The sequence below is a fragment of the Theropithecus gelada genome, chromosome 1, assembly GCF_003255815.1.
Source record: "Theropithecus gelada isolate Dixy chromosome 1, Tgel_1.0, whole genome shotgun sequence".
In the NCBI taxonomy this organism is placed as follows: Eukaryota; Metazoa; Chordata; class Mammalia; order Primates; family Cercopithecidae; genus Theropithecus; species Theropithecus gelada.
The window spans coordinates 120,275,327-120,302,123 of record NC_037668.1 but is presented as its reverse complement, the minus strand read 5'-3'; the positions used below and the strand labels follow the sequence as shown (position 1 = coordinate 120,302,123).

The following is a 26,797-nucleotide window of genomic DNA, read 5'->3' as shown; positions in this document are numbered from 1 at the left end:
CAAACACAGATGAGATCTGCTCTGGCAGAAACATATACATGCACATGTCTGGGTGGGCCCACGTGTGCATGTGTGAAAACCTGCAGAAAACCTTGCCTGATGGTCAACCTCTTCCCCTGTTCGACTCCCCCCTGAGGAATCACAGTGGAACCCCTTTGGCCTTCATGGAACCCCTGTGGCCTGTGTGAAAATCAAAGCTTGAAAACCACCGTGCTGGAAAGAGACAGCTGCCCTTCCACACTCTACAGTCACAACCAAGACAGCAAATTAGTCGTGTCTATTTACCTGTGAGCTTTAAAACGTTTTCCATCAACAAAAATATCAATATCTGGGCAACAAGGTTTCACATAAAGCTTCAATAAATCTTCTCCTAATTCAGATGCAGGCTCCAAGTCATAATTATCTTTAAAAAAGAAAAACAAGACTAAAAAATAGTTTAATATTACAAACATCCAAAAATTGTTTTCTATTATTACCAAGAGGTTTCCCACATAATTATCTCAATTAGTTGGAATATGTAAGTAGTAAATTAAAAATAAAACAAAAAGGTTAAATCATCTAGACTTTCTCCTTTGAAATATATTTCTACTTCCATGTAAATATAGATAGAGTCATGCATTGCTTAATAACAGTCATGCATCCCTTAATGACAGTTCTGAGAAATACGTTGTTAGCTGATTTCATTACTGTGTGAACATCACAGAGTGTATTTACACAAACCTAGACGATATAGCCTATTACACACATAGGCCATATGGTATAGCCCACTGCTCCTAGGCTATAAACCTGCACCGCATGTTACTGCAATGAATAGTGTTGGCAACTGTAACACAATGGTAAGTAGTTGTGTATATAAGCATAGAAAAGGTACAGTAAAAATCCGGTATCATAATCTTATAAAACCTTTGTCATATATGTGGTCCATTGTTGACCAAAATGTCATTATGGAGCACATGACTGTATACTTTTAAATATACATATTTAAATATAGGTAGTATTATCACAAAATTATACACCAAAAATGAAGCCTCTTCATGAACATCTTTTTCTAATTTTTAATTAGAATTAATTACTTCTTAATTAGAATTTAGCAAAATTTCTAATCTCTATGTTTCTTCTTGTGGGTCTCTAGGTTACTATGACCTGTGTTATCAGGCTAACAACAATATTGGATTATCTTTTAAAAATTTTATTTTATTTTTTAGAGACAGAGTCTTGCTCTGTCACTCAGGCTGGAGTGCAGTGGCATGAACATAGCTTACTATAGCTTCAAAATCCTGGGCTCAAGCAATTCAATCCTCCCACCCTAGCCTCACAAGTAGCTGAGACTACAGGTATACGCCACCATACTCAGCTAATTTTATGTTTTATAGATACAGAGTCTCCTTATGTTGCCCAGGCTGGTCACAAACTTGGATACCTTTTGAAATCAGATCATTCTACAGTAAACTACGGTCCTTAATCACCATCATTCCCTGAACAGACTATGACCAATTTGACTCAAATATTATTAAACTCTCTATCTTGCCTAAATTTTTATTTGATTAATTTTGATCAGTTTGGTTTGTAGGAGCCCCTATAAAGGAGCACACTTTTTTTTTTTTTTTTTTTGAGACGGAGTCTCGCTCTGTCACCCAGGCTGGAGTACAGTGGCGCGATCTTAGCTCACTGAAAGCTTTGCCTCCTGGGTTCACGCCATTCTCCTGCCTCAGCCTCCCAAGTAGCTGGGACTACAGGCGCGTGCCACCACGCCAGGCTAATTTTTTTTTGTATTTTTAGTAGAGATGGGGTTTCACCGTGTTAGCCAGGATGGTCTCAATCTCCTGACCTCGTGATCCACCCGCCTCAGCCTCCCAAAGTGCTGGGATTAAAGGCGTGAGCCACCGCGCCTGGCAGTACACTTTTGTCTTTTGGTATTAGCCTCCTGATAGTCATAATAGTAGCATCCCTGGCATACCATATCCTCTCAGGAGTCTTAAATATTTGTATGCTGCCATCCATCGTGCATTAAATGGTCTTAACTTTGACTAAAACAGCAAGAATGTAAAGAATCATTTAACTGACCTGACATGGAGACCAGTAGGGTTCTACTCTGAGACCAAACGAGTCCATTATGATGGTATCAAGAGACTGGCATCAATGCCCAAGGTTTTGGTCGATCTCACAATCAAGAGACTAATCCAAAGGCAGAAATTGTTAACTTAAATTTGAACGAAGGCTGCCTCCATACTTTGAGTTCCTACTTAAGGAACTGCAACCTTAGTATGTAAACAAACTAAAACCTAACCTAACTTAGGAGTGTTTATTTTTGGTAATAGATAGCTAGATCTCAGCCAATTATAAGAAGCCGAGCTTTGCCCAATCACAAGCAGCCAACTGATCTGACCATGTCCAAATAAGGCAAACACTTAGCTATAACCAATCAAGTCATTTCTGTACTTTACTTCCATGTTCTGTTTATACATACTCACTGGCCAGTTGTAGAGCAGAGTTCTCTGAACCTCTTCTGGTTCTGAGTGCTGCATGATTCATGAATTGTTCTTTGTTCAAATAAACTCAGGTTTATTTTATCTAATGTTTTTCTTTTAACAACTGTTTATCGTAACTTTGCTTGTCAACAAACTTTGGCCAGTAGATCTGGTGAAGATCAGTCACTGGTGACAGAGTCCCACAAGTTGAATTTGGGACAGGTTACTTTTGAGATATTTAAGATATATTTTGGCTGGGCACAGTGGCTCATGCCTATAATCCCAGCACTTTAGGAGGCTGAGGTGGGTGGATTGCCTGAGCTCAGGAGTTCAAGACCAGCCTGGGCAGCGCAGGGAAACCTCATCTCTACTAAAAATACAAAATATTAGCCAGACGTGGTGGTCACCCCTGTGGGCCCAGTTACTCGAGAGGCTGAGGTGGGAGGATCACTTGGGCCTGGGAGGTAGAGGTTGCAGTGAGCTGAGATCATGACGCTGTACTCTTGCTTGGGTGACAGAGTGAGACCCCATCTCATTAAAAACAATAAAGATTTAAAAAATAAAAAAATAAGGTAGACTTTAACAGATATGTTTAGTCAGTGACTGGATATGAAGCTCAAAAAAATTACAGAATACCATTTATTTAAGGGGCAGAAAGATGATAGATCAGTAAAAAAGACTGAGAACTGGCCAAGAAAGAAAATCAAGAAAGCATGGTGTCACAGAAAACAGAAGTTTCAAGGAGGGCAGCATTAACAGTATGAAAGGCTGCAAAAAGGTTTATAAGATGTAGACAAAAAAAATGTCTGCTAAGCTGGCAACTAGGAGGTTACTGGTGAACGTGGGGATTTTCCATGGAGTGATGGAGAAAAGAGTCAAAAGGCAGAGGCTCTTTTCACTTAAACTCGTAACTTATTTGGCCACTTTAAAGGGTTGCCATAGAGCCACAGCAGAGCTCTAGACTAGAGTAAGAAAACTGGATTTCAAATATCAGCTCTGTCAATCGCTGTGTGTGACCTCAGGAAAGTCTCTTATGCTCTCTGAGTCTTAGAGTCCTATCTGGGTCTTATTGATAAAATCAGTCTGTAACACTCCCTAGGGTTTTATGAGACGAAATTAAATAAAGCATATGAATGATCTACCTCAAGGCCTAGAATGTCTATTCATTCACTCATAAATAGATATGTTGACTGTAATATAACAGGAATCTAACCAGGATAAATCAGATGAGTAATTGTTGCTTTACACACCAGTAATAAGATCCTTTAGCCCAACAAATGTTTTCAAATACAATCAATTCTGCTCTAACACTTGTTTTGAAAAAATGAGTTTGATCCAATACAATTCATGTATTAGGGAACATTTTGAGCATAACATAAATTTTCCATTTGCTTAGGTGCAAAATTCAGATGAGAAACACTAAGTTAATGCAGAAAGCTGCACTCGGTTGAACTGAGCCATGCACACACACACGCACACCCAAATACCAGATACCTCAGTTTACTGCATGTGTTATAAGACACACCCATCTATATCTGGTTTTATAAATTCCCATCTGACTTCAGATAACCAACTATTGGGAGACACTTTTCTATGAATATTTTTATGTTTCAGCATGGTCTGATCTGTCTGAGCAGAGCACCAGTAAACTTGGTTAAAGGATGATTAAACAGCAAACATGCCTTGGAAACTAGAGATATGTATTACTTCAGAAACATCGAGAAACCTTCCTCCTCTGGAAGTCATTTCCTTATATTACAGGGTAAGGAAACTACCTTCTCCTCCCCTCCCAAAGATTTACCTTCCAAAGAAAGGTCTTTCCGTCTCTAGAGAAGAGAATGGGAAGATCTGCCAGCAACCTGTGAAAGCTTAAAGTTTCCTAATTTTGGTGTTCTTCTGTGGTGCAATCCCACTGCATGGGCTGGGTAACATCAGGCCCTCACTGCAGTGCCTCACAGAGTTTAGGAGCTGAGAACTGGCACTAAGATGCTCTGCAAGTGATAAATGGTCTGTTCTCTGATCCAGGGACCTCAGGTTTTCTGTCAGAACCTCTCTCTATGCATGCATCCCTCCTTAATATTCTCTTTCCATCAATCTGCAATAACTCACAAGCTGCAACCCTTCTGAAATCCACTTCGACAAGCAAACTTCCGGCCTTTTTCAAGGTAAAATGCCATATGTATTATAGTATTTATGTATTTCTTAACCATTTAATATTCATAAAACTAGGCTACCATTTTTATTAGGGTATTAAACAGAACTGACTCTGCTAAAGCTTCTTTATTGCCATAGATTATAATAAGGACAATAACACAGAGGCGTAGTGGCTAAAAGGAGAATTGTGAGTTACGTATGGATTTATTCATAATAAGCCTATCTCCAATTACTTGGGAAAAACTGAGAGTTAACGATACTAGTGTTTTCAGTTCTCCATGCTTATTTAAAAAAAAAAAATCAGTAAAGTATATCTTTGAAGTATGCTTTTCTCTAACTGTATCAGAATATAATTATTTTCACGGCTATAAATAAAACTCCATAAAAAATACCTCACCATTGGAAATGAAATCGTCATCTCTGTCACTGATATCCTCTGGAATTTCATGCTTCTGAAGAGAAAAATCAGATGAGTTTTTACACTGTGGAAAACTGATGTCAAGTTGCTTTTGTGATATCCCAGTCTCCACTATCTTTTTCCTAAGAATTTCCTCTTCATAGTTTTTTATGTTTCTGTTTGATGAATATATAATCCTAAAAGACAAAATATAAAATATTAATTAAATAACATTGGTGATTCTTAAAAAGAAAGAATGCTAGTTTCCTTAGTGTGCCACTTTCATATATAATATTAAACCTTCTTAATTTGGACTAACTGAAGAAAGGTCAATCTAAAACAGCAGAAGCCGGCTGGGCACGGTGGCTCATGCCTGTAATCCCAGCAGTTTGGGAGGCCAAGGTGGGCAGACCACTTGAGGTCAGGAGTTCGAGACCAGCCTGGCTAACATGGCAAAACCCCGTTTCTACTAAAAAAATACAAAAATTAGCTGAGCATGGTGGCAGGTGCCTGTAAGCTACTTGGGAGGCTAAGACATGAGAATCGCTTGAACCCAGGAGGCAGAGGTTGCAGTGAGTTGTGATCATGCCACTGCACTCCAGTCGGGGCAACAGAGTAAAACTCTGTCTCAAAAATAAGTAATTAAAAATAAAAAATAAACAGCAGAAACTTTGAAAAGTAGTCTATAAAAATGTTAAATGTTAAAAAGTAATAGATAATGCCAAAAAATTGAACTCGTGGCTGCCGTTGGCTGCCCACATTGACTGCCACCTCATCCCTGGAACCTATGATGCCTGTTTCCCCTTGGGGGAGGTTCCCCGGGTCCTGTTGGGGCAGTGAGCACTGTGTCTGTGGGAGCTGTCATGGAGATTTCAGGAGCTGTCTTCTTCCGTGCGAATTCTGTCATGCTTCAGTAAAATTATTCCAGAGATTTGCTTGGAAAGCATTGCTTTTACCGAGATGGCATAAATGGCTAAGGTTCAGCAACCATCAATGGTCAAGTATCCATGCACGTGGCCTGAGTTGATCCCTGTGCCCTTCAGAGCTTGGGATATGAGACTGAAAATGACAACGCAGAATATTCCTGACAGAGAACTATCCTGTGATGTAGAAACAACTCAGGATTAGAAAACTAAACATCGTATGTTCTCACTCATAAATGGGAGCTAAGCTATGAGGATGCAAAAGCATAAGAATGATACAATGGACATTGGGGATTGGCGGGGGAAAGGGTGGAAGGAGGGTGAGGGATAAAAAACTACAAATTGGGTACAGTGTATACTGCTCAGGTGATGGGTCCACCCAAATCTCAGAAATTACCACTAAAGAACTTATTAATGTAACCAAACACCACCTGTTCCCCCACAAACCTATGGAAATAAATAAAAACAAAAAATAATGCCAGCCAGGCACGGTGGCTCACGCCTGTAATCCCAGTACTCTGGGAGGCCAAGGTGAGCGAATCATGAGGTGAGGAGTTTGAGACCAGTCTGACCAACATGGTGAAACCCCGTCTCTACTAAAAATACAAAAAATTAGCCGGGCATGGGTTGCCTGTAATTCCAGCTACTTGGGAGGCTGAGTCAGGAGAATCTCTTGAACCCAGGAGGCAGAGCTTGCAGTGAGCCGAGATCATGCCACTGTACTCCAGCCCAGGTGACAGTGAGACTCCGTCTCAAAAATAATAATAATAATGCCAAAGAAGGTAGATAATCTAGATGAAATGGACAATTCCAAGAAAGACACAAACTACCAAACCTGACTCAAGAAGAAACGGTACCTGAGTAGACCTATTAACAAGTAAAGGGATTGAATTAGTAATCAAAATCTTCCTGCAAAGAAAAAAAACAGAACCAGATAGCTTGACTGGTAGATTCTACCAAATGTTTAATAATTAACACCAATCCTTCACACATTTTTCCAAAAACACAGGAGAGGAAGGAACACTTCCCAACTCATTCTATGAGGCCAGTATTACTAATACAAAGGCGGACAAAGGCACCACAAGGAAAGAAAAACATAGTCCAACATTCCTTATTAGTGTAAATAAAAAAAACCCTCAACAAAATAATTTTAAACTGAATCCAGCAGCACATAAAAAGGATTATATACCATGACAAAAAGATTTATCTCAGGAATTCAGAAAATTAATGTTATACACCATACCAGCAAAATAAAGGACAAAAACCACATGATCACTTCAACCAAAGCAGAAAAATCATTTGACAAAGTCCAACACGCTGTCATGATAAAACATTCAACAAACTAGGAATAAAAGAGAATGTCCTCAACTTGATAAAGGATATCCATGAAAAACCCACAGTTGACATCATACTTTAATGGTAACTGAAAGCTTTCTTCCTAAGCTCAGCAAGGATGTCTGTTCTTAACACTTCTTTCAACATTTTATAGGAGGTTTTAGCCAGGGCAATTAGGCAAGAAAAATAAATAAAAGGTATCTACATGGTAAAGAAATAAGTAAAGCTATCTTTATTTATAGATGACAAATTTGTATATACAAAATCCTTGGAAATCCACAAAAAAACCACTAAACAAGTTTAGCAAGGTTGCAGGATACAGGATCAACATGTAAAAATCAATTATGTTTTTATATACTAGCAATGAACAATCAAAAATGAAATTAGAAAATAATTCCATTTACAGTAATATTCTAAAAAATAAAATAGCAGGAATATATTTAACAAAAGAAGTATAAGACATTCATTGAAAGCTACAAAACAATGTCGAAAGCAACTAAATAAATGGAAACACATTTCGTGTTCATAGATTAGATGACTTAATATCGTTAAGACAGTAGTACTTTCTGAACTGACCTACAGATTAAATGTAATCCCTATTAAAATTCTAGCTGACTTTTTTCTGGGTTTTTTATTTTTTTTTATTTTTTTGCAGAAATTGACAAGCCAATCCTCAAATTGAAATTGAAATACAAGGGGCCCAGAATAGCCAAAACAATCTTGCAAAGAACAAAGTTGGTGGATTCACACTTCTCAATTTTCTAAGCTTCCTACAAAGCTACAGTAATCAAGACTGTGTGGTACTAGCATAAGAATGGTGGACACGTAGATCAGTAGAACAGAACTGAGTCTAGAACACACATTTATGGGCAACTAATTTTTGACAAGAGTGTCCAGACAATAATACAATGGGAAAACAACAATCTCCCCCATAAATGGTGCTGAGACAACAGAACATCCAAATGCAAAAGAATGAAGTTAGACCCTAACCTCATACCACGTACAAAAATTAACTCAGAATAGATCAAAGACCTAAATGGAAAAGCTAAAAGTACAAAACTGTTATAAGTAAATATAGGCATAAATCTTCATGACCTTGGTGTCTTAGATATATCAAAAGCATAGTGACAAAAGAAAAGATAAAGTGGAAATGACACAAATTAAAGACGTTTGATTTCCAGAATACCCTAAAAGAGAACCCACAGATGAGAGAAAACTTCTGCAAATCATGTCTGATAAGAGTCTAGTATTCCAGTATATACACAGAACTCTTAAAGCACAATAAAGAGAACCCAATTTTAAAATGGGCAAAGGATGTGATTAGTTTTCTAAAGAATATATAAAAATAACTGATAAGTATACAAAAATTGCTCAAGATCATTAGCTATCATGGGAATGCAAATGATTAGCTATCATGGGAATGTAAATGAAAACAATAAGATGCCAGTTTACATCCACTAGGATAGGTACAGTTTTTTTTAAAAAAAGAGGTAACATGTTGAGAATATGGAGAAATTGGAAATTTTGTACATGCTGGTGGTAATGTAAAATGGTACTGTCATTTTGGAAAAGAGTCTGTCAGTTCCTGAAAAGGTTACTATATGACCCAGTAATTACACTCCTAGGTATATAAGAGACTTGAAAATGTATGTTCACACAAAAAATTTATACATAAATGTTCATAGCGGATTTATTCATAACAGCCAAAAAGTTGAAATAACCCAAAAGCCTATCATCTGATAACTGGGTAAACAAAATATAGTATATCCATATGTAGGGGAAAATAGGTAACATAGCAGGCCTGACTGCTATAACTTGAAAGATTTCGTTATAAGCTTGGCCCTTGGCTGATATCTGGAAACATGGATTTGGGCAGTATTCTTAGCATTCTCTAAATGTAAAGGTGGCTCACTCTGTCTAAACCGTTTATGCAAGCAATAGTTTATGCTGAACACAGACTTTCCTCCTGGGAGTCTGGAATTGGGGTACACATTGGGCGGAAGTGCCTACGTTACCAATTCCCAATAAAAAACCCTGGGCATTGAGCTTCTAATGAGTGTCTCTTGTTGGCAACATTTCAGAAGCATTGTCACAACTCATTGCGGGGGAAATTAGGCATGTCCTCTGTGATCCCACTGGGAGAAGACCCTTAGAAACTTATGCCTTGATTTTCATGAACTTTGCCCCACGCAGCTTTTCCCTTTGCTTCTTTTCTCTGTAGTAAATCATAGCCTTTAGCATGACTATACACTGAGTACTGAGTCCTCTCAGCAAATCATCAAACCTGAGGATGATCCTATGACCCCGATTTATCATATAATAAAATGTTCAGCCATAAAGGGAATAAAGTATTGATACATGCCACAACATAGATGAACTGTGAAAATATCATGTTGAGTTTAGAAAGCCAGATGTAAAAGGCCATATATTGTATAATTCCATTTATATGAAATGACCAGAATAGGCAAATCCTTAAAGACAGAAAGTAGGTTGTTCGCCAGTGGCTGGGTGAAGGAGGAAACAGGGGTGGCTGCTAATGGCTATGGGGCTTCTTTCTGGGATGATGAAGATATTCTGGAATTAGTGATGCTGGTGGCACAACATTGTGAATATATTAAAACCACTGACTCATACACTTTAGAATGGTCAGTTTTATAGTATGTGAATATTATATCCATTAAAAAAAAAAAAGAGTAGATGGGAGGAAAGGAATTGGTGAGGGTGTGATAGATAATTCTTGAGGAGCTTTGATGTGAAAAGGAGCAGAGCATTAGGGTATTAGTTGGTGGAGTATTAGCTGAAAGCGAAAGCAGGTTAGAAAGAGTCATTTTTTAGGTAGGGGAGAAAATACCATGCTTAGGTGAAGAGATCTAAGACAGAAGAAATTTTCTGTGGAAAGATGAAAACTGCTGCAACAATGTCCCTGACTAGGTGAAAAGGAACAGGATGAGATCTGGTGGACAAATAGAGGATTTGATTTTAGAAGCACTGACAGTTCATCAGTAATAACAGGGAGGAAAATAAAGCATATAGGTACAAATGCAAACATGTGCATACATATGGAAGAAGTTTGTAAAAGTTCTCACTGCTTTGACTTTCTCAGTGAAATAGAAAGCAGGTCATCAAAAGTGAGAATGAAGAGGAATGGCTGAAGGTTCAGAAAAGAGGAAGTATAAAATGATACTCCAAGAAAGTGGGAACTCCAATAGGACTAGGGAAATATAGGTGATTGGCCACACACTATGGCTCATACCTGTAATCTCAGCACTTTGGGAGGATAAGGTGGGAGGGCTGCTTAAGCCCAGGAATTCTAGACTAGCCTGGGCAACACAGCAAGACCCCATCTCTACAAAAAATAGAAAAATTAGCCGGGTGTGGTGGCATGCACCTGTAGTCCCAGCTACTCAGGAGGATCACTTGAGTGCAGGCATTCAAGGTTACAGTGAGCTATGATTGCACCACCACACTCCAGCCTAAGCAACAGAATGAAATGCCATCTCTAAAAAAAAAAAAAAAAAAAAAAAAAGAGGAAATACAGGTGATTGCATGTAGTATGACTAACAGCACTAAGTGCCTACTGGTGGTTAGCATGACTGTGTGTTTTTCCAGCCACATTCAGCTGTGTGAATGTAGAAGTGGGGAGGTCAGAGTTGAATGTAAGATTTGGAGTTTTGACATACAAATCAAATTCAAAGGGAACAACAGAGTTGAAATTGTATGCAAAGGGAGTAATACAATGATAGTGGAAGGCATTTAAGCTGAGTAAGGAGGGAAATGAGGAAGTAAGAGGATAAAAGAAAATTTAAATGTAGGCTGAGCTTGATGTTTCATGCCTGTAATTCCAGCACTTTGGGAGGCTGAGGCGGGTGGATCACTTGAGGTCAGGAGTTCGAGACCAGCCTGGCCAACACGGTAAAACCCTGTCTCTACTGAAAACACAAAATTAGTTTGGCATGGTGATGGACGCCTGTAATCCCAGCTATTTGTGAGACTGAGGCACAAGAATTGCTTAAGTCTTGGAGGCTGAGGTTGCAGTGAGCCAAGATCACGCCACTGCCCACCAGCCTGGGTGACAGAACAAGCCTTTATCTCAGAAAAAAAAAAAAAAAAAAGTAGTATGATTAACTATACCAGGACCTGCAATTAATGAATTTAAGTCCTAAAAGGAATAAGCTAGAAAGACAGGAGGTAGAAGTTAGAGAGTAAGATTCTTAGAATCAAGATGATGGGGGGCTGCAGTTATTGATAACAGCACTATTTAGGATTTGACATGGCAGTGAGTAGTTGAGGTAGAATGGATAACAAGATTACTGGAAGACAGGAATTGCAGGCACTGAGAGGCCATGTTACCGGAAACATCATCTATATAGCAATTGCAATTACTAAAACATATGCTTAGGAAAATTGACAATAGTAGCTAAAATCTTTATGGAAGGAGGACTGAACTGGTGGTCTGTAGATGACTGTCCTATGGTATAGACTAGTAAAATGAGATTCAATGATAGGGGAGTAAGAAGGAAGGAAACAACGACATTCATGAGTGTTTAAAATGTACCAGAATTTTGGTGTTATTCAGGTATAGTGAGGCCAACAGATCAGGAGACAATTGCCATTGAAAAGATAATTTGTTAGTTATAATTTACAAGAGGAGGGGGCACACCATGCAGGGGCACACAGGGAAGCAACAGGGTTGGTCAGAAGGAGCAAGGGGAAAGCACGGACAAAAGCCTTTATTGGGGTTTTCAAGAGAAGGAATAAGCAAGGCAAGGTAAGCAACTGAACAGGATCAGGACTGGATTGTTTGAATAACGTTGGCTGGCTCTGGCCTACAGGAGTGATCCCTACTTGTCTGGTACTTGGCTATAGGGAGATTAGGGGGAAAGAATATTATCTCCTGGAATATAAGAAGCAGATAGAGAATGTGGATATACGGGTGGATATATAGGTGGGTCCCCATACTTAGGATTGGCTGGTTCACAGGCAAGTCATTTACTATATCTAGGAATTAGCGAACCCTGGAAGGGGCAGTCTTTTCCCCCAACCCCATCAGCAAGACCCCAGATACCAGAAAGAAAATACAACAAGGAAGACACCTATTCCAACCACTGTCAATCCTTGTAGTATAAGGAATGTGGGAGAGACAATGGCCACCGCCAGAGAAAGCTTGCAGAGGAAATGATTTCCTTTGTTCTGTGCTGTTTTATATACTTACCTGATTGAGACTTTATCCTGGCATCTTGTCCAGCTCTTGATGTTAAACTAAACATTCAAAGGTCCTCCCTCTTTTCTTTACCTTTCACATGCATACACACTCTCACAACAATAACCAGGTTAGTCTTCTTGGGAAATCAAAGATTTTTATGATCCTGAATTGAACTTTAATCATGAGGTCATAAAGCAAGCACAACTTTCCACTGACAATCATTTGAGCTATATCTGAAGTCACTGCACATAAAACAACTTTTCAAAGGCTGTATTTCACACTCTAACTCAAGTGCACAAAGTGCACACCAAAAGGCTACAATAAGTGGTACCATAAAAGACTATTTCAAGATCTTTATCCATGACTTAAAAAGAAAGGATGTGAACTCAAGAGACTTACAAGGACTGAATTTCACAAAGCAAAAATTCAAGAAATTATTTTATCAGAATTTTCACTAGAAGAAATTTTCATGTCAACATTTTCCATTGTACTCCCTTCCTTTTGCCTTCTTTTCACACAGACAAATGTCAAAGCAATCTGCTTTGAAAGCAAAAAAAGGGTACATCACAAGTGCTTTCTATGTGTAAGACACTACATGAGGCACCAATGGAGATGTGCACATCAATGAGACGATCTAATCTCAAGGGGCTTACATAATCACAGACACACACGACTAACCTAATACAAAACAGAATATGATTAAGTGCTTAAAATAGAGCACTGTGAAGTGCTATGAAGCACACAGCCAGCTACTCCAACTACGTTCTTTGAAATGAGAAAACTGAGGCTAAAAAACAGTAAAACAAGATAATGCACAGCCAGAAGGCAGATCTGTCTTACTGCCAAGTCCAGTGCTTCCTCCACTCTCCCATACTGGGTCTAATTCAATCTTTTCCAATCACTTTCAATGATAACAAATAAAGGATATCATTGATGTAATGTCTCCCTTTCTCTAATGTATAAAAATCTGATCTATGCCAAGGATCTTCTTTTAAACATACACTCAACAGCTGAAGAAGTGTATAATTTCATAGCACCTGCTATTATGAATAATGCAATAATCATGAGCTCAAAAAGCAAGCACAACTTTCCACTGAATCATTTGAGCCATATCTGCAGTCACTACCTATAAAACAATCTTATTCAGTGCTTACCATATGCCCAGGTCACTGTGCTAAGTGCTTTATAACCATCACATTTAACTATCACAACACCACTATAAGTATTATTAATGTGCCCATTTTTCAGATGAGGAAACTAATGGTAAGTGATTAGTCTAAGTTCACACAGAAGTGGTAGAACTGGCTTCACCACAAAGCTTGTTCTTATAACAATTCTCTATTACCTACTAAGAGAAAAAAGTGTACACTTTAAAATTGATATTTTGGCTGGGTGCGGTGGCTCACACCTGTAACCCCAGCACTATGGGAGGCCAAGGTGGGCAGATCACCTCAGGTTGGGAGGTCGAGACCAACCTGACCAACATGGAGAAACCCCGTCTCTACTAAAAATACAAAATTAGCCAGGCATGGTGGCACATGCCTGTAATCCCAGCTACTTAAGAGGCTGAGGCTGGAGAATCGCTTGACCCGGGAGGTGAAGGCTGCAGTGAGCCGAGATCATGCCATTGCACCCTAGCCTGGGCAACAAGAGCGGAACTCCTGTCTCAAAAAAACAAAACAAAACAAAAATTGGTATTTCAAACTCAATGATGAGCATATAAGCTGTACTGAAAAATGATAATGATTTTCTACGTTGTACTTAAAGTATCTGCTTAAATTATAGTATATTATTTTAATGAACACAGGTAGCCGAAGTTAGGCAATTTTCCATTTATGCTTTCCATAGGAGCTTCACACATGAAACAGAAACAATAAAGAAAAAAGTCATTAAAGCAACTGCTAAAGCATAAAATGAATAAGCCAATCACATAAATACACTTAAAATATAATTATCCAAAGATAATTTTCTATACTAATGTAAATGTCATTTTGATTATAGGCAAAAACCACGTCAGCAAATAACTAAAAGACTGGCATCTAAAAAATTTCTGGGATATAAGGACAGATATCCCAGAAGTTTTTTAGACATATAAAAGATACATAAGGACATAAAAACACAAAAATCCAACTGACTTCTCATAAAAGTCAAAACAGATAAGTGGCACTGGCATTAAGGACAGACATACAAACTGGTGGAATAGAACTGAGAAACCAGAAATAAACCCTCACATTTATGGGTGAATTAACTTAGGCTGCCATAATGAAATACCATAGACTGAGTAGCTTAAACAACAGAAATGTATTTCCCAGTTTTTGGAGGCTAGAAGACCAAGATGAAGTGCCAGTATGTTGGGTTCTAGTAAGGGCTCCCTGGCTTCCAGACACCATTGCCTCACTGTGTCCTTGGATGGCAGTGATAGAGTAAGTATGCACACAAGCTCTCTGGAGCCTCTTCTTTTTTACTGTTCTTTTTTTTTTTTTTTTTTGGAGACGGTCTCACTCTGAGGCCCAGGCTCGTGCAGTGGCCTGATCTCAGCTCACTACTCTGCCTCTGGGCTCAAGTGATCCTCCCACCTCAGCCTCCTGAGTAGCCAAGACTATTAGCTGCACACCATCACATCCAGCTAATATTTTGTATTTTTGGTAAAGATTGAGTTTTCCCATGTTGCCCAGGCTGGTCTCAAACCCCTGGACTCAAGTGATCCACGCACCTCTGCCCCCGCAAAGTGCTGGGACTACAGGCATGAGTCACTGTACCCACCCTAAGTCTTCTTATACAGGCACTAATCCTCATGAAGACCCCACCTTCATGAACTCATCTCAACCTATCTCCCAAAGGCCCGATCTCCATCTGCTATCACACTGAGGGCTAAGGCTTCAACATATAAATTTTGGGTGGAGACAACTGCAGTCCACAGCAATGGGCAACTGATTTTCAGTAAGTGTCTAGACAATCCGAGGAAAAGAAGGGAGAGGAGGAGGAAAAATTGGTGCTGTGACAACTGCATATCTGCATACAAAAGAATGAAGCTAGACCCCTTCCTTACATGATACATGGCAATTAACTCAAAATGGATCAAAGACCTACATGTAAGAGCTAAAAATATAAAAACATTAAATTCTTAGAAGAAAATATAGGAGTAACCTGGGCATCGTGGCACATGCCTGTAATCTCTGCTACTTGGGAGACTCACTTGGGCCCAGGAGTTAAGAGTCCAGCCTACGAAACACAGCAAAACCCTGTCTCAAAAAAAATATATACATTCACACACATACACATACACACACACACACGAGTATATTAGTTCGTTCTCACACTGCTATCAAGAACTACCTGAGACAGCGTAATTTATAATGAAAAGAGGTTTAATTGACTCCCAGTTCCCCAGGCTGTACAGGAAGGCATGGAAGCATAGCAGAGGAGGCCTCAAGAAACTCACAATCAAGGCAGAAGGCGAAGAAGAAGGAAGCACGTCTTACATGGCCAAAGAAGGAGGAAGAGCTCTAGAGAACAAGGAGGAGGTGCTACACACTTGTAAATAACCAGATCTCCTTAGAACTCACTATCACAAGAACGTCAAGGGGGAAATCCATCCCCATGATCCAATCACCTCCCACTAGGCCCCTCCTCCAACACTGGAGATCACAATTTGACATGAGATTTGGGTGGAGACACAAATCTAAACCATATTAATGAGTAAATCCTCAAGACCATGGATTAGGTAATGGTTTCTTAGCCATCACACCAAAAGCACAGCGACAAAAGAAAAATTACATAAGCTAGACTACAAAATTTTTTTTTTTTTGAGATGGAATCTTACTCCGTCACCGAGGCTGGAGTGCAATGGTACAATCTCAGCTCACTGCAACCTCCACCTTCTGGGTTCGGGTGATTCTCCTGCCTCAGCTTCCCAAGTAGCTGGGATTACAGGCATGCACCACCATGCCCAGCTAACTTTTTCGTATTTTTAATGGAGACGGGGTTGCCGTCTGTTGGCCAGGCTGGTCTTGAACTCCTGACCTCAGGTGATCTGCCCACCTCAGCCTCCTAAAGTGCTGGGATTACAGGCATGAGCCACTGCACCTGGCCTGACTACATAAGAATTTAAAACTTTTGTGTCATAAATGATACCATCGTGAAAGTGAAAAGACAACCCAGAGAATAGGAGAAAATATTTATAAATCATATTTGTGATAAGAGTCTAACATTACAGAATATATAAAGAACATTTAGAAGTCAATAATATAAAGAGAGCCCAATTTCAAAATGGGCAAAGGATGTAGATAGTTCTCCAAAGACATAAAAATGGCAAATAAGCACATGATAATATGCTCAACATCACAAGTCATCAGGGAAATACAAATGAAAACTACAATGAGACACCAGTTCACATCCACAAGCAGGATAATAATAAAAAAATACAGAAGATAATAACAAGTATGCTGAGGATGTGGAGAAACTGAAGCCCTCTTACATTGCTAGTGGGAATGTAAAATGTTATAGCCAGTTTGGAAAACGGTTTAGAAGTTCCTCAAAAGGTTAAACATAGTTACTATATATATGACCCAGCAATTCCACTCCTAGGTATATACTCAAGAAAAATAATAACACAGGTTCACAGAAAAATTTGTATATAAGTGTTATAGCAGCATTATTCATCATAGCCAAAAAGTACTAATAGAAACAATTTAAATGGCAACGAATGGATTAACAAAATGTGGAATAGCCATACAATGAAATATTATGCAATAACAAAAAGAAATGAAGTACAGAATGAAGATTAATTTAAACTGGTTTCTCCCATTATTTAGCTGATGACAATTCTGAGTTAAAACATGAATCCCCAAGATGTTCTGTTCTAAAAAAACAATTTGACCAAATACAGGTTACTATGGTCTGAATGTTTGTGTCCCCCATCCCCAAAATTCATATGATGAAACTTAATCCCCAATGTGGTGGTATGAAGAGGTGGGACATTTGAGAGATGATTAGGTCATGAGGGCTCCATCCTCACGAATGAGATTAGTGCTCTTATAAAAAAGACCCAAGAAAGTTTGTTAATCCCTTTTGCCATGTGAGGACACAGAGAAGATGCTGTCTTCAAGTAACTAACCCTCACCAGGCACTGAATTTGCTGGCACCTTGATCTTGGACTTCCCAGGCTCCCGAACTGTGATCAATATGTTTCTGTTGTTCACCAATTACCCAGTCTAAGGTATTTTGTTATAGCAGCCCAAATGGACTAAGACATAAGCCATGAGAATAAAAACAGTTATGATGTTATATTTTTATAAATATACATAAAGTTTCACATACCAACAATACAGAAGTCAGTACGTAGCAATGGTTCTCAACAGGGGGCAATCAGAACCTCCAGAGGACATCTGGCAACGTCTGGAGATATTTCGGTCTCAACTAAACATCCTAAAATGCACAGCATTGTCCCCACAACAAATAATTATACAACCTGAAATGCCAATAGTGCCACTACTGAGAAATCCTGGAATAGACTAATTCATTTAAATTACTACAGAGCACACCATTTCCCCTTTCTCAGGATCAGTCTTAGCTTAATGCTTAGCCTCTACCACTACTAAGCTTCTAATATTAACACTTAGCCTCTATTAACACTAATTACTAAGATAATTTGGAATTTAAGTGAATGGATTTTTCTTATCAGGTTACAAAATACATATGAAAATATATTAAATAAAAACACACATGTTAAAAATAAGCAATTACATATTAGACTTATATGAATAAAGAAAGCACTTACTGTAAAAACGTTCTAAATTCTAAAGCTTCAACATTCTCCACAGCAACAGGCTCCTGATTTGTTAAACTATTTGATGTCTGTCCAAGAGTATGAAAATAGAAGTCAGGAACTCTTGCTAAAAGGACTGCTTTGTGTGCTTTGAACAAAGTACAACCCACAGAGAAGGTAACATCTGTATGGAATTCTTCCCTTAGAAGCCTATAAGGGATAAAAAGGAATCATAGTTTAATTAGTGATGCTAAGAAACATATACATATTTTTATAAAGTAGGTTTAAAAATAACACATAAGCTAAAAAATACAGAGGCAACATAAAGTTAATATAAAAATGAGTTTGTCCTCAGTTCATTCCAAAGAACATTGTTTAATATTGGCTTAGAGCCTAATTTTCTAAAATTCATAGTGAAAACAAAGATAATTTCACTAAAAGAGTAAGACTACTGTTTCAAAATATTTTTTCTTATGAATTCCTTCTGATAATAAAAAAATCATTTTCTGCTACTTATGTTGATTTGCCTTTAGATGTACTTTAGATTTATTTTTAAAATGCAAAGTTGACATGATCTTTAATTATTTAAAAGAATCCATTTTTTAAAATCTTAACAAAAAAAAAAAGTTAATAGTCAATGACAGCAACAAACCACACATGTCAGTAGAAAATTCAGGTTAGAAACTGGTACTTAGTTCTGGCTAATGTTAATTACCAAGTCGGAAATCCAGGTGTGGCTGTCAAAAATGTGACATTTAGTCTCTTTTCCAGTCTCCCACTCCCACAAATAGAATTATGCTCTAATCTATCATTAAATGATGGATTCATGAGGTAAACCCTTTCAAATTCCTTTGCTAATGTACAGACATATTTACTGTAAAGCCCACTGATTACACGTATCCATGAGTGATAGAACAGAAATCAACATAATAGAAAATGTCATAATATAATCTTTTGTCTCTTTGCAGGAACTATATATTTTACTCTCTAAATATTAAATAATACTTCATATCACTATAGCAATATCATCAGCAAGGTACGTATTCTCAGAGGACTTCTGTATTACAGGATATATAAAACTGGCAATCACAACAGTACACTACAGGAGGTACAAGTAACGGATAAAGATATCCATTACAGTGAAAGCTTAGAAAGTTGCCAATGACACTCATACTCCCCCAGCACCAAGTTAATGGCTCCTTCCTCTAATCCCATCAGACTCAGCGCATAACTCTATTATAGTATTTCTGTGACTCCCCAAGGGCAAAAACCGTCTCTTCAGTATACAGCAAGAGTTCAATATCTGCTTATTGAATGATCCTATTTTACCCTAGACAAAACAAATGCTTCAGAGCACAAAAGCTTTTAAACCTTGAAAATAATGGCCAAACAGGTGCATCTTAGTTTGGTCAATATTTTCAATAAATTATTTTCATAAGTAATTTTTAAAGTTACACAAAAATGTGTTGGGCTCTCAAACTTTAATTGAAACAGAAACTGTATAAACACTCAATTTGTTCCTTCCTCCCACCCTCCTTCCCCCATCCCACCCCTCAAGTGAATAAGGAAGCACTGCAACTGGTAGCCATACAACCACTGGCAGGAAATCCACCTTGCTGCTAATGGATGCTCATGAGTACTTGCTAAATGGGGGGGGAAAAAAAGTATGTATAAAATTGTTAATGTGAAAATACAGTGCTTTTCATTTGATAGAACCACTTTTATCAGTTTCAAGTATATTTTATATCTGTTACAAATCTGAAAATCTGATTCAGACTGGCTTAAACATTAGGGAGTTTACTGGCTCATCGAATAGTAAAGTCCAGAGGAAGGACAGATTGGAGCAAAGTCTCAATGATGCCAAGGCCCAGCTTCTTTCCATCTCATATCTTTGCCAACTACTGTATTCACCTATCGTAGTCCATTTGTGCTGCTGTAACAGAATACCACAGGACAGGTAATTTATAATGAACAAACATTTATTGGTTCACAGTTCCGGAGGCGGGGAAGTCCAACATTAAGGTGCTACCATCTGCAAGGGTAAGTCATTACACGGTAGAAGGATAAAGGATAAAAGGGAGCAAGAAGGAGCCAAATTCATCCTTTTATAACACTACCAATCTCACCCACAAGGGTGGAGCCCTCTTGGCTTAATCATTTCTTAAGGGTCCTACCTCTTGATACTGCTACAATGGCAATTAAATTTTTTTTTTTTTTGAGACAGAGTCTTGCCCTGTTGCCCAGGCTGGAGTGCAGCGGTATCATCTCAGCTCATTGCAACCACCACCACCCGAGCTCAAGGGATCCTCTCACCTCAGCCTCCCAAGGAGCTGGGACCACAGGAAAGCATCACCACACCTGGATAATTTTTGTATCTTTTGGAGAGACAGGATTTTGCCATGTTTCCCTGGCTGGTCTTAAACTCCTGAGTGTTGGGGAAAAGCTGAGTGTCAGGAAAAAAGCTGAGGCAGGGCTTGCATATCTGACATAATGTAAAAGAATCTTGGAACATGTCTGGGGTCCAGCGTCTAAAACCCCTCGTTGCCTTTGGAACACCAAGCTCTGTGCCGAAGGGTGGAAGGCTGCCCTGCTGCACCACAATCTAAGCCCAGGGCATTAAACCCCTCATGGCTTGGATGGAATCCAGGGCTCAGGGCATAAAACCCCTCATGGTCTCTGGCTCCTTGCTTCTAGCACTCCCAGGCTCATAGATCAATTGTATCCTAAACTAGATGAACATGTTTCCCATTATCTCAAGTAGCAGAACATGTTCCATATGCTTCAAAGAAAATGCTAAACCGTCACAACTGTAGATCATGCACTTGATACACTGCTTTCTTTCAACCCCCACATCCTTACCATCTGCTTGTTTGATCGCCAATAAATAGTGCAGGCTTCCAGAGTTCAGGGCCCTCACGGCCTCCATACTAGTGTCGCCCCCTGGTCCCACTTCATGTCTTGTCTCATTCTTTTGACTCCACCGAACTTCACAGCCCCTGAGGCCTGGTGTTGGGTCTGATCACCCCAACACTGAGCTCAAGCAATCCGTCCCCCTGAGCCTCCCAAAGTGCTGGGATTGCAGGAATAAGCCACCTGCCTAGCCTGTAAATTATTATTATTTTTGAGATGGAGTCTCACTCTCACCCAGGCTGGAGTGCAGTGGCGTGATCTTGGCTCACTGCAACCTCTACCTCCTGGGTTCAAGCGATTCTCCTGCCTCAGCCTCCTGAGTAGCTGGGAGTACAGATGCGTGCCACCATGCCAGGCTAATTTTTGTATTTTTACTAGGGATAGGGTTTCACTATGTTGGCCAGGCTGGTCTCGAACTCCTGACCTCAAGTGATCTCCTTGCCCTGGCCTCCCAAAGTGCTGGGATTACAGGCATAAGCCACCATGCCCAGCCAGGCCGTAAATTTCAACATGAGTTTTGAGAGGACAAACATTCAAACTGTAGCATAACTTACCTAAAGCAAGTTAGATTGCTGATAAAACCCAGTTATCACTAAACATTTACCGAGCAAATACTATGTACTAAGCACTGGAAACACAAAGATGACTAAAACATAAAACCTATCCTCAGGGAGTTTATAGTATAGTAGGGAAGCCAGGTCTGAAAATTAAAGTGTGTGATATATTCAATAGCATAAGTAAATTTTGTTCAGGGACAGACAAAAGAGGAGACCTCATAGAGGGCATGAAAACCAAATGGGACTTTAAACACTGAGTAAGAGCTGGTTAGGGAAGTAAGGCAAGGTAAGTGCCTGGCTCCATGTTCCTTACAAAGATATGTGTGAGTGTGGAACTATACATCAGTCAGCATAAAGTATTGAGAAGGTGTGAAATGGCAGATGAAGCTGCAGAGATAAAGATGAGTAAGAGGCAAAGAGCTTAACTGTATCTTACAGTGAAAAAGGAGTCACAAAATTGTGTGTGCTGAACCTCTATTAACCTCAACAGGGAAGGCAACAGGCTCAAGAGGCTGAAGAGACCCAGAGCCAGCAAATGAGACATAGGCTTTTATCAGGTGTTTACATACAGGGGAGAGAGTCCAGTGATGGCAGGCCAGACAAGGTATCCACCTTACCTACAGTCCAGTGGTGACGGACTGGGAAGGAAAACTGCAAACCCTTGCAAGCAGCATAGAAGTTTATACAGCATTTTCACTTAACCCCCTTCCCTTAATGTCCTCCACATTATGTATGTCCTCTACATTCCCTTAATGTCCTGGCAATCTTCATAGACCCCCCACACCCCCCACCAAAACTCACAGCTTCAATCCCCTTTACAGCCTGTGTTCCACAGTATGGGCCCAGGAGCTCAGATGTTCCTCACAGACAAGGAACTAATCTCCGGGATGGCGACTCCCAGATTCCCTAGCTCGCAACACACGCAGGTACATCCACCATACAGGGTCATTTTAAGGTTATGCCTACATTATTGTTATCAGGCGTGTTTGCCCTGTAACTGGTTTGAAACAATGGCAAATTTATTTTTCAAAATATATAAATTTGTGTAGAAGAGGAGTCAGATGAAAATGAGAATGAAGATGAGAAAACTACCACACAGATGAATGAAGCCAGGAGAGGATCAATGGTGATAAAGAGGGGATGACATTAAAATATATTTAGGTAACAAAATTGGCAGGAGTTGGTAAAATTGGCACGGAAGGGAATAACTTGGATCTCTCTCATATTTGGATAACTGGGTGCTAGTGATACTACCAATCTGCTAGTTCAACTTCCCTCCTCTACTCCAGACACATTTCCAGTTGCTTCCTGGATATAGGTAGCTGGACATTCATTATACACCTCCCTTTCAGGCAAGATCGGGCTTGTTCAGGGTGGTATGGTAGTAGCCTACATGCTTCCCTTTCAAATATCCTAAGATTTGGAGCCATTTTCAATGCTTCCTTTACCCTGTTCCCCAGCATGTCATCAGTCACCAAGGCTATCAATTGTTCCATTTCCACTGCCATTATGTATCCCTGGACTGTTATAAAATCTCCCAGCAGCTGGTCCCATTTCCAATTTCCCTTTCCTTAAATTCCAGATCCAAATGTGTAAATTCCCTATTTTAAAAACACTGATGTTTCTCCACTGCTTCTAGAATACATCACAAACATTTCACTGGAGAAAGAAAGCCCCTATGATCTTGTCTTAGTCTACCCATTCACCCTTACCTACTGTAACTTTGATTGCCTGCCATACAATCTCCTTCCAAATAAAGCTACCAAATTCATTTATTACTTATATGTGGCCCTGGTTTGTACCACATGCCCCTACATCCTAATCACATCTGAATGGACAATGGACTGAACCAAGGTTAGCCACTGGCCAATGTAGTAGTCAAGCAGGAAAACCTGAGCAAAGATGTTCTATAACAAACACAAACCAACTGATGGCACTGAAGAGCATTCTTAAGCAAATCTATGGTAGAAAAAGAAATGGGTAAGAAGAGGAGATGAAGGTGCAAAGTTAACTGGAAGATCAGTTTACTGTAGAGGAGGCAGACTGCTTGGGTTCATATTCTGGTTATGTGACCCTGGGCAAGTCACTTGAAAGTCTCTGGAGCCAGATTGTCAAGGTTCTTATTCTGACTCCATCACTTTTTTTTTTTTTGAGACAGAGTCTTGCTCTGATGCCCAGACTGGAAGGCAGTGGCTCAATCTCAGCTCGCTGCAATCTCTACCTACCAGGTTCAAACAATTCCCCTGCCCCAGCCTCACAAGTAGCTGGGACTACAGGTGCCACCATCATCTCTTTTTTTTTAACATTCAGTTTCCTTATGTGTTAAATAAGAATAACAAGGCTTACCTCACAGGATTCATGAGAGAAGTAAGTAAAACATTTCATGTAAGCCCAGTGTATAGCAAATAGTAGGATGGCAATAGATATTAGTTTTGTTTTTTTACAACTGCCCTGAATAACAGTCCATTTGTCGATGTGGTCTTATTGTATGACTGTTATATCCCAAACAACTTTCCAGTTGTACATTGGAACCAGCTTTTTGAGGGCTAAAACTGTCTCCCACTTTTCCTCACTTCTCTACATATCTTATCACGTCAGGTAACCTAGGAGTGTCTCTGTTCCTTACTCTTTGGCAGAGTCTAACACGACTTGCTTTCTCAAAATCAATCAAGCTCTTTCAAATTTCTGTGCTTCCGTAAAAGTTATTCCCCTTGTGTAGATATCCTCTACCTCTCCCTTCCCAATCTTTGCCTAATCAATTCTTAACCAATCCCTAAGAGCTCGCTCAAATGTCACCCTATAAAGTCTTCTCAACTCACCCCACCACAACTATCACTTTTGTTTAGCCATTACCTCTCACTAGAGTGTAAGAACAAACAACATTAACCTTTATTACTTAAGACCTAGTACTGGGCTAGGTACATGGTCGGTGCTAGATACTTCGTATTTGTAAAAGAAAAAAGTAGAATGCTGCACAACTTTTAGTTATTAGAAAAAATAAATGACATTGCTATGCTTGGAGAAAATTTAGTATAACGTTTAAGGTGGTTGGGTGAGACTTTTTGTTTTGTTTTTAAAAAAATCTTGCTATATATATTTTTCTTTGTTTATAATAAGAATTTGGGAGTTCTGGGTCCTACCCAGAACTTAGTTACAACTTAGTTGTAACTAAGATGAGGATAAATTGTTCACTAGCAATACTTCAACCTCATTTTCTTCATATAAATTAGATGTGTTACCCTAGAAACGTTAACAACTTCAGTATTATTTTTTCCATCTTTTTCATCAGTCCCTCCCTGGTAGAGACCAAGTAGCTTCCCCAGTAGATAGTCCTAAATTCAAGGGAAATATTTTTTACTTTGATAAATTCTGTTTATAGCTACCGGAGCCTTAAGTACGGGTGAGTTTTTGACAGAAAGCACTTTAAAATGTAGAATCCTGGCTGGGCGCGGTGGCTCACGCCTGTAATCTCAGCATTTTGGGAGGCCGAGGCAGGCGGATCACTTGTGGTCAGGAGTTCGTGACTAGCCTGGCCAACATGATGAAACCCAGTCTCTACTAAAAATACAAAAATTAGCTGGGCGTAGTGGCAGGTGCCTGTAATCCAAGCTACTGGGGAGGCTGAAGCAGGAGGACTGCTTGAACCCGGGAGGTGGAGGTTGCAGTGAGCCAAGATCCCGCCACCGCACTGGGTCCAGCCTGGGCGACAGAGCAAGGCTCTGTCTCAAAAAAAAAAAAAAGTAGAATGCTGCACAACTTTTAGTTATTAGTAATTATGTTTACTTCAGTGGTTCTCATAGTCACCCTAGCCAGCAGTATTAGCATCACCTGGGGCCTTGTTAGAAATCGAAAATTTCGGTCCCAACTCAGACCAACTGAATCAGAACTATGGTCTGGGACCCAGTAAACCTGTGTTTTAACAAGTCCTCCAGGTGATTCTGATGCACACTGAAATATAAGAATCAATGTCTTGCTGGAAATGTAAATTAGTTAGGTCATATTTCTAAGCTTCATTTTCTTTGCAAGCTGAAATTACTTTAACGGAATTCCCAATAACCCGAGATGGATATCCATGAGGCTTACAAAGGTTAAATGTCAGGACGACCCTCCATTTGCTTTGGTCCTGACAGGAGCTGGGAGTTGCTGGGAGCTACAGAGAGCTCTAGGTGGAGAGAGGAAGCCAGGTCGCAGTCAGGAAGCATTTCTGGTAAACTGTTTAAACAGACCTCAGAAGAGACCTCCAAGACTATAGTATTGCTGTTTCATTTCAAATAATCATTTTCCTAATTTTATTCTTTTTCCTAAAATTGTATAAACTTATTTTAAAAATTGTGTTCAGGACCTGGATCCACCCCGACCTTAGTGATATGAAACAACTAAGCGTGCCTGTGTTAAGATATTTCTGGCAAACTGGTGCCGCACATAATTAAGCTTTTTTGTTTTCCTTTTGAATCTGGTACACGGTGTCGAGGTGCTCCGCATTGGTTATTCCAGGGCGAACGAAGCCACTTTCGGAATAGCGGGGAGACTGACGAACGACCCGCAGTCGCCTGAGGCGAGGAGAACCAAGTGCTGAGGCAGGGGGAGGCAGAGCCGAAAGCCACAGCTTCGGGGCGGAGGTGGGCGATTTAGGAACTGAAGCAGCCAGAGTTCCCGCCTCCTCCTACCTGAGCAAATCCTGGCTGAGCTGCTCCGACACCGTCGCCTTCAGCCGGCGCCGCTCACATGGCCCCTTCCTTTGCAACCCCTTACTGCAAACTCCAGCGGACCCCAGAAGTACCACGGGGGCCGAGCTGCCTTCCCCACAGCGAGCCATGTCTCACAGAGGTACGGCGCCCTGGAGGCCCAGTACTTGGCCTCACTTGCCCCGCCCAGGAGGAAGAAGGGGGCGTTTCCAACCGAACGCGCGGCTCCTACCCAAATCCGCCCCCTAGGGTAAAAGGTTGACGCCTCTTGTCGGTTTGTAGACGGTCTCACAGAGCAGCCGGACCGCGGTGGGGAGCCTCAGAGGCCCAGAATCAAGCCGGCTCGTGACCCGGGAAGAGCGTGCGCAGGCGTACTCGCTCTGTTTACTTCTGCCTGC

At 39.9% G+C, this 26,797-nt stretch overlaps 1 protein-coding gene across 1 annotated transcript in view; it reads right to left on the bottom strand.

Moving 5' to 3' along the window:
- The window catches only part of BTBD8 (BTB domain containing 8), a 59,829-nt gene extending 33,032 nt beyond the window's left edge, over window positions 1–26,797 (bottom strand). The window contains exons 1-4 of the mRNA XM_025369472.1: window positions 26,382–26,797; window positions 18,260–18,457; window positions 5,020–5,216; window positions 286–403 (exon numbers count right to left, since the gene is read on the bottom strand). Of these exons, the coding sequence (XP_025225257.1) occupies window positions 286–403; window positions 5,020–5,216; window positions 18,260–18,457; window positions 26,382–26,530 (662 nt within the window). The 5' untranslated portion in view covers window positions 26,531–26,797. The remainder of the gene's footprint in view (window positions 1–285; window positions 404–5,019; window positions 5,217–18,259; window positions 18,458–26,381) is intronic.